Raw genomic sequence first — 8,658 nt, forward strand, 5'->3', positions numbered from 1 at the left:
GAGTCATGGACTCTTCGTGCCAGCAGCAAACCTCAGCATTTTTTTAATTTATTTATTTAAAAGCACTAAAACAGATGCGGACGAAAAATGACGTCACTGTCCCCACGTGTGTTTCATAACGCAGGACATAACTTTCGGTACATTTGTCGAATCAATTGATTAATTTTTTTAATTAAAAATATTGGCAAGATAGGTAAGATTACATTAACTGTATTTTTTACATGAGTAATTCGTTTTTCACATAATTTTACATGATTTTTGGGAGTTAAGTAATTTAAGCAACAAAAAAAAACTAACATACTGAGGAGCCATTTTGGAGCCAAAAGAGTCGAATGTTTTTAGTGAGCCAAGCCAAAAGAACCGGATCTCTGAAAAGAGCCGGAATTCCCATCACTAATAGTGGCGAGAAGAGGGTGTCATTGAAAATTAACAATCAAGAGTAGTTTAATGTGAAATGTCTGCCAAGTTTTTGTTGTTTTCTATCCGTCGTGCTGTTTTCAAGTTTGTAGTCGCGTTTTTTTGGCTTCTGTGGGTGGAGAAAAACTTGTTTTGTCTCTCCAAGTCGAGTGAACTCACCACGTCATAAATTGCTACATTTTTGCCCACAGAGCTGTTGAGGAATTCAAAAATAAACAAATAAGCAAACATGAAACAGAAAAATAACAATGAGAATAAGAATTACGACTCGGGAGTTTATTTTTCGATTTGTGCGAGAAGAGTTGAAGGAAAACAGGATGAACACAACAAAATGGCGCCCTCTTGCGTTTGAAACGGGGAATTGGCATCAGCTATCTTAGAAGCGTGAAAGTAGGTTGGCACACTGGTGCAACCACGTGATCTAAGTTGCTATATTTTTATAATCACAATAATAACATTTAATTTAGAAGCGCCTTTCCAAACTCTCAAGGTCACTTTATAGTCACAGGATCAGTTTGTCTGTGGGTGAGCGGCGGCAGCCACATGCGCCAGCGTTCACTCAACCCGGAATAACTCAAATAGATAGAACGTTAGCTAGCTAGCTAATGGATAACTAATAGATAGATAGCTAGTTATATAGCTAATCTATAGCAATTGGATAGCTAGCTAGGTAACTCCAGACCCATATAACTTAGGAATTAACATTGAATGTTTATGTAGTCCTAAAACTCTATATTTTTCGGGTCCTACAATATGAGTGAAAATGACAAAAACCCTGGCACTGGAGTGGACACATTTTTTGCACATCGTCTAGCAGTGAATGAGTTAAGAGGGGGAATGAGTCGTAACTTTTTTGTGCCTTATTTGGCAACCTTGACACTTTTAGAAAGAGGTCACAACAACGCTTATGCAGAAACGAAACCACCCGCGTTCTCGTCACATGATCTTTTTTTTTTATCAGAGCCTAAAAGACAAAAGCTGTACAAACACTGAAGTGGTTATTAAACAAAATACAAATAAAGCTCCACAGCATGAATATGCATTCTTAATCAAAATATTTGATGTTTTTTTTTTTTTTGTAAAGTGACTTCAGCGATTAGTTCATTTCTGATCATAACTGGCTGATAACATGTAAAAAAAGGCTGTGAACTATGTCGGACTGAATTGCGGCGATAGAGCTGGAAACTGTTTTTTTTTTTTTTTTTTTTTTGTCTTCACAAATCACCTATCCCGATTTTTTAATTTGGTTTTGTTTTGTTTTGTTTTCTGGGCGTGGCACTCGGTGACACACTTGTAGATAGCCTGCTAGCTAGCTTGCAGGATATCTATAACAGTAGATACGCCGTTCGTATCTACTGTTGTTCGTAACTCGAATGTTCGTAAGTAGTGGAGCGTCTGTATATAATAATACACTCAATACATCCTGATTTATATGCCGCTTTCACAATTGCTTAAACTGTAGCAAAGCGCTTAACAGTCTTGTACAACTGGAGAGAATTGTACATTTGCGACTACAAAAATGTTCGTATGTACTGTTGTTCGTAACTCGAATGTTCGTAAGTAGGGGAGCGTCTGTACTGCCGAATGAATGCTAGTGTAGATATGATCGTTGGAAATCAGGAGATCTTACATTCAGGGTCAAAAAAAACAAAAACCATTTGGCACTGACTGGTATCGTCCACGCAGGCGGCGTAAACGCAACGGAAGCTAACGCGCCTCTACGTCCAAGTCCTCGGACTCCACCAGGCACGAGCGGTCGCCGTCGGGCGCTCGAAACGGCGGGTGGTACTCGAACCCCGTAAGCATGGAGGAGCCCGGATGCTGCCGCTGGCGAAGGAACCAAACCGCGGCGGAGACGCCCAAGATGGCGATCACGCAGAGGATGACCAACCCTGACAGCAGTCCGCTCGGTTCTGTTGCGGAAGGCGGTAATCATGCAGGTAGGTGATCATCTCTATAAAAATATGTCTAGAATATTTGTGTATGTGTATATGGGGCGGGTGGGGTGAAAAAAAAAACTTACTCTGTTTGGCTTGCTCGGCTTCTGAAAAAATACAAAGGAAAACCATCATAATAAGAGTTAGCTAATAATCACGCAACCCGGCAGTAACTCAAATAGATAGAAAGCTAGCTAAGAGTTAGCTAATAATCACTCAACCCAGAAGTAACACATAGATAGAAAGCTAGCTAGCTAAGAGTTAGCTAATAATCAATCAACCCGGAAGTAACACATAGATAGAAAGCTAGCTAGCTAAGAGTTAGCTAATAATCACTCAGCCTGGAAGTAACTCAAATAGATAGAAAGCTAGCTAAGAGTTAGCTAATAATCACTCAACACGGAAGTGACTCAAATAGATAGAAAGCTAGCTAAGAGTTAGCTAATAATCACTCAACCCGGAAGTAACTCAAATAGATAGAAAGCTAGCTAGCTCCCGCTGAAGTTAACTCATTCGCTGCCATTTCCAAATTTATTCGGGAATTGAAAAGCGTGACCTGAAGCGCCATTCCTGAATTTATTCGCGTTTTGTTTTTTTTCTGCTTGGGTGCCAATAAAGGGCTGGTCAGACCTCTAACAATGTTTTTTCCCTTTCCACGAGGGGGCAGCATTTTCCTTTTGTCCTTGTCAGTGCTTTGTTCCAGCTTCAGCTGTTGCTAAAGCGCTATATGTATTATTATTATTATTATATAAATCAATGTATGTATTGTATTTTGTACGTGCGCCCCCATTTCGAGGTGAGATAACCCCAGACCCATATAACTTAGGAATTAACTTAGGAATTAACTAGGAATTTTTTTTCTGATGAAAGAAGAGCGTCTAAGGTTTCCTACGCTGAATAGAATGTTGTTGAATGTCGTCCAAAAACTCAATATTCTGTGTGTCCTGCAATTTGAGTGACAATGACAAAAACCCTGGCACTGGAGTGGACACGTTTCTGCATATCTATCGTCCGGCAGTGAATGAGTGAATAAAAAGGCGAGTGTCCCTTACTCTGAGACGTCTCGCAGACCACTCCGTTTTCCATATCGTCCAAGCAGCTGATGCGTTCCCACTTGCCCGTGTCGCTGTGCACGGCCACGCACGTCTCCACGGGAACAAAGTCCAACGGGGACGAATGCGCTTCCCAATTGGTGAACTTGACCGGTTCTTCTTCCAACCACATCATGCCTTCACCTGGGGAACAATCATTTGCATCAGCCAAAAAATTAAACGTTAAATATTGCACTCAAACAAATAAATCACTGATGCGCAGCTTTCACTTCCTAAATGCTTTTTTTCAAAATAAAATCCCCATTTTGTGCCGCCGTTAGAAAAAGGATTTCCTGAAGCTGTGTCAGGATGTGCATACAGTGAGCTAGCGAGGAGGGAAGTTGTTTTTTTACTCGTGATTTGACAAAAAACAAAAGTGAAATACAAAATGGACGAACTTTAATAATAATAATAATAATAATAATACATTTCATTCATAAGCACCTTTCAAAACTCTCAAGGTCACTTTACAGTCACAGAATCAGAACAAAAATGTTTTCTGGCGGTGAGTAACCCACACTCAACCCGGAATAACGCATATAGATAGAAAGCTAGCTAGCTAGCTAATAGCTAGTTAATAGATAGCTAGCTAGCTAGCTAGCTGATAGCTAATCGAAAGCTAGCTAGCGACATGGCTAATAGATAGCTAGCTAGCGAGATAGATAATAGCTAGCTAGCGAGATAGCTAATAGATAGCTATCTATCTTTGCTGCTGTGAAATGTAAATTTCTCCACTGCGAGACTAATAAAGGCAAATCTAATCCAATCTAGCGAGAGAGCTAATAGCTAGCAAGAGAGCTAATAGATAGATAACTAGCAAGAGAGCTAATAGATAGCAGGCCAGCGAGATAGCTAATAGATAGCTAGCTAGATAGCCAGCTAGTTAGTTAAATAGCTAATAGCTAGCTAGCTAAGTAGCCTGCCAGATAGCCAGCTAGATAGCACTTAACTGTTTGTATCGTAATACATTCCGAGCCACACGCTGACTTCGCCTTTCCACACCTCAGGACTATATTTAACCACAAAGTCATTCTCCTCGGCGCTCTGGATGGACAGCAGTTCTGGGGGGGACATAAGGGGGGGGACACTTAAAAAAAATCAAATAATCCAGTTTAAAAAAAATCTAATCATCAGAATCAGAAAACCTTTATTCGTCCCACAATGGGAAAATTACGTTACAACGTGTGATGCGTTCAGGGGCATCATGTAGATCATGAACGTTCATCATGTAAATAATAGTGAACATTGTAATTAATGGGAATAATACAGTGATACCTTGGCTTACGGACTTAATTGGTTCCCAGACAGTGTGTAAGGCGAAAAGTGTGTATCCCAAAAATTAATTTCCCATAGGAAACCATTAAAATGAGAATTATCCGTTCCCAGGTCCTCATAAAACATGATTTTCTACTTTCTAATTTCTAATTTTTTTAAGCCCTAAAACTACACAAAATATACCTTATTTTATGTATAATAAATGTGCTATGGTATTATAAATATAGAAATAAACTGTACTATATAATAAAGTGGTTTTATTGACCTTTGTGATGGCCGTTGATGGCTTAATGGAATGGAGCGGCCGATTTCATCAGTATTAAACACTGAATGAGGAACGTAGCCTTCCTTTACCATCTTGAGGAATGATCCCTTGTAGGTGCTTTCTCAGATGGCTTGTGCGGGTTATTTGTGGAGCCTTATTGATGGGAATTTTAACCTTGCAGTCTACACTCTGTCTATCAAAGTTGGAACGAGTCTAAATTTCACTGTTTTCTCTCCATTTTGTCACTCACTCTCTCTCTGTCGTCTGGCTGTCTCTTTAATGTCTAAACCACCTCCCCTCACTGCTGCGTTCTTGACCAATTACGAGGCTTTAACCGACGACTGGGGCCGGGGAATAGGGGATAAAAATGAGTCGGCTGCCATTTTGTTGTTAGGAGAACGGGCTCGTTTGTGAACGACACATTACTCATTGTGGCGCTCCGTGTGTATCCCGAAAAATAGTTTGTATGCCAAGGTAAAATGTTCATCAATTTAACGTTCGTAAACCGATGTATCACTGTATATTGACTAAGCGCAATAGTAAGAAGACATAAAACTTTAAATAGCATGACAGCCATGTCATTGTAATCACAACATTTTGGGTTTACGGCCATTTTGGAGACATGAAGTTGAATATTTTGGACGTACCAGAGTTTGGACAGAGGCTTTTGGCATTTTCAAAACTATATAATTTGAGTTTGTCTTCTTCTCCGTGGACAAAGTGGTAGCATCTGTCCTGGAAGGGCACCCAGGTGCGTCCATCAGCGGGACAATCTGCGAGAGACCACCGTGCTAAGTATTTTTTAAACATTTTGATATATTGTCGTTACGGTTTCCTCTCAGGGGGGCCGTTATGAATATGAAATATTACACACAACAAATTGATTAATAATTAGTATTCAAATTTGAAGTAAAAAAATAATGACTGACATGGGACAATTTTACATTTTGGTTTGGACTTTAGCTAGCATCATGGAACTTGACATGCTCTATTTGCTTTAGCGGGCCAAATAGAATAATCCAGTGGGCCAGATTTGGCCCGCGGGCCTTATCTTTGACACCCATGAATTCAATAGTGTTTTGTCATGGTAAAAACTAAACCTTTAACGGCAGTTTAAGGACAAAACCAGAAATCTCTTCCCAATTGAGAAATGCGTTTCCACTTGCATCAATAATGCTACTTGTAATAATAATAATAATAATAATAATAATAATAATAATAAATTTCATGCTACTAGTGACAAACTTTGCCTGTTTAATACGATACAATGATCTCTCGCTACTTCGCGGTTCACTTATCACATTTTCAATGCATCAAAGATTTTGTTTTCAGGGGTAAAAAAACATTCAGAATAATAAAAAAATGCAGTTTACAGTCATGTGGATTGGCCATGCTTCTTCTCAGCCACCACCCAGCTTTATCACGTGGGTTGTTATTATGATATAACTCTACTTCGCGGATTTTCGTCCATCGCGGGTGGTCCTGGTCCCCATTGACCACGAAAAAACGAGGGATTACTGTAATCACAACAAGCGGTTTATTTACTTGTTGATGCGAGTAAATCTTCTTAAATGGACCAAAAATCCGGATTAGTAAACCATTTAAACGATTCGCGGTAATCCCATATTAGCAGTTGTCAGTTATACTCGACGTTTAGGAAAATATAATTACAATTAAACATCCCTCGGATGGTTTTTAAACGTGATGTGTGAGCTATTTGAAGTCGTTTTTCGTTCGTTGAAGCTCTACGAAGTTTAAAATATGATCCCGAAATTTCAGTTATCACTCTATGCTAGGTTATGCTGATTTATGACACACTAACCTCAACAAATAAAGATATCGCTCAATGTTCAACAAAAAATAAACAGTGGTCAATTTTATCTCGTTAGTAGGGCGTTCCGATATTTTTGTAGTAATTCTTTTACGGCGACGAAAGACACATTTTATAGCGATTAAGGGCCAGTTTACAGGAAATTGTGCAATTTAGAACCACACAACGCTGACTCTTTAAAAAAAAACTGACTGCTGAGTAAACATCGACATTTTGAGGGACTTTAAAATGTTTTAACATTCGCGACAACTGAAACAAGAGAACGATTTATCACGCAGAACAAAAACAAAAGAGGCCAGTGAAATGCACGTATCAAAACAGCGTCGGGTGTCATTATCGCGTTTACAACCAAAGTAAGTCGGGCGAAGTTCGCCGTGGTGGTCTTTACCTCCCGTCCAAGCCGCCTGCAGCTGCAGAAGAAACACACACAAGCAGTAAATCAGCGACGGAGCACGACGACTCATTTTCTGCGGCAACTCCATGACAGTAAAGAGCCACAAAAAGCAGCAAAACTCCCCCACTTGTTTATTCTGCAACGGAGAGGTCGCCCCTCCCACCAGTTCGGACCAAACATGCCCGCCGAGGTGAAACCAGAACACTTTACAACGTGCAGGAGTGTGACATAACTGGTTTGGAAACATAAAATAAAAAAGACGATAAGTATCATGTTTTAACCAAAATTGCAGTGTATTTTGCAGCCGACTCGTTTTCAAGCGGAGTGCAAGCTGATTTGAACGTGAACGAAATGTAATCCAACTTGCTGTCAAACTGCCCTTTTACATTTCGTTATGTTTTGACATTGTTTATAGATTAACACAACCTAGAAGCCTACTGTTAATGTTAACAATAACCTAAAAATCAACAACGCTGCACCAATCGCAAGGTCAAATGACGCGTTCAAAGCTCAAAACTACAATTCGAAAGTTATAAATATCGTTATTGATTCCCGTCGCGCAGCTTCTGATGGATAAAAATATTCTACAAAATTAGTCACTCGCAGCATTTGAAATTTATGTTTCACATTGGCATTGTGAGTTTGAAAGTGGAAAAGTACGATGATAATTGAAATTACGTATTTAATTTTACCAAATCAGAACGTTTTTTTTTAAAAACCAATGACACCTGAACGCCTCTGAACGATTCTTTTTAGAAGACACCTGAATAGAATAATGGCATTTGTGTATAATAACACGTTTAAAAATAAGAAAATACAATAAAACTCCCAAAAAAATATATATACGTTTTTATATTTCAGGGGTTAAATATCGTGATTCGTGTCCTTTACCTTACCTGTTACCCGGAAGTAAAAGACGTGACCGTCATCTACCGCTGCATTTGAATGCATTCTTTTTGTTGGTTTGAAATCCGACAAAAAATAATTCAGGCGACGTATATCATTCATGGAAATGTCCTCCTGGAGTGGATTAAATGGATTTCGACCTAAAAGCGAAGATGATGCTCATACATGTGGATTTAAAGCGTCTTGTTTGGTGAGTTTGTTTGTTTTTAATTTTGTTTGTTGAAGCTGTAACTTGGGCGTCAATGGGCGTGTGTACTTGGTGTTGTACGGTTGCATATCAACTGGGTTTATTTCGGTCAAAATGTATTTTTATTTTTCTATGAAACATACTGGATGGTTATTTATGATCAGGTACAAGGGCTTCTTTGAGCGGTTCATATCGCGTGGTTTGCTGTCAGAATTTGAAAAGACAAGGAAATGCGTTGGTTTGTTTTTTTCTAGCCATAATTGTGTCAATTGGTGGGCACGTGTGTTCATTTTATTGATTAGACTGCATTGAATGAGATTTTAAAAAAATGACCCCTGTTGTTAAGTCTCTAAAA

The 8,658-nt window shown here is 39.1% G+C and overlaps 1 protein-coding gene across 1 annotated transcript; it reads right to left on the reverse strand.

Moving 5' to 3' along the window:
* Positions 1–672: 672 nt before the first annotated feature.
* On the reverse strand, positions 673–7,367 carry cd302 (CD302 molecule). Its single transcript, XM_089002128.1, has 6 exons — positions 7,205–7,367; positions 5,633–5,758; positions 4,396–4,506; positions 3,407–3,589; positions 2,441–2,461; positions 673–2,330 (listed from the first exon to the last, which is right to left on the reverse strand). The coding sequence occupies exons 1-6, from the start codon at positions 7,296–7,298 to the stop codon at positions 2,125–2,127; spliced, it is 741 nt and encodes a 246-aa protein (XP_088858254.1). The 5' UTR covers positions 7,299–7,367; the 3' UTR covers positions 673–2,124.
* Positions 7,368–8,658: the final 1,291 nt, after the last annotated feature.

This window comes from Hippocampus bargibanti, linkage group LG08, assembly GCF_051943395.1.
Source record: "Hippocampus bargibanti isolate YZ-2025 linkage group LG08, ASM5194339v1, whole genome shotgun sequence".
Taxonomy (NCBI): Eukaryota; Metazoa; Chordata; class Actinopteri; order Syngnathiformes; family Syngnathidae; genus Hippocampus; species Hippocampus bargibanti.

What these genes read in the sequence shown, in the direction of transcription:
- cd302 (XM_089002128.1), bottom strand. Translation starts at nt 7,298, where the DNA reads ATGGAGTTGCCGCAGAAAATGAGTCGTCGTGCTCCGTCGCTGATTTAC. An exon ending in GCAGGCGGCTTGGACGGGAG is followed by an intron (nt 5,759 to 7,204) that starts GTAAAGACCACC and finishes GGTCTCTCGCAG; the next exon opens with ATTGTCCCGCTGATGGACGC. An exon ending in AAGCCTCTGTCCAAACTCTG is followed by an intron (nt 4,507 to 5,632) that starts GTACGTCCAAAA and finishes TGTCCCCCCCAG; the next exon opens with AACTGCTGTCCATCCAGAGC.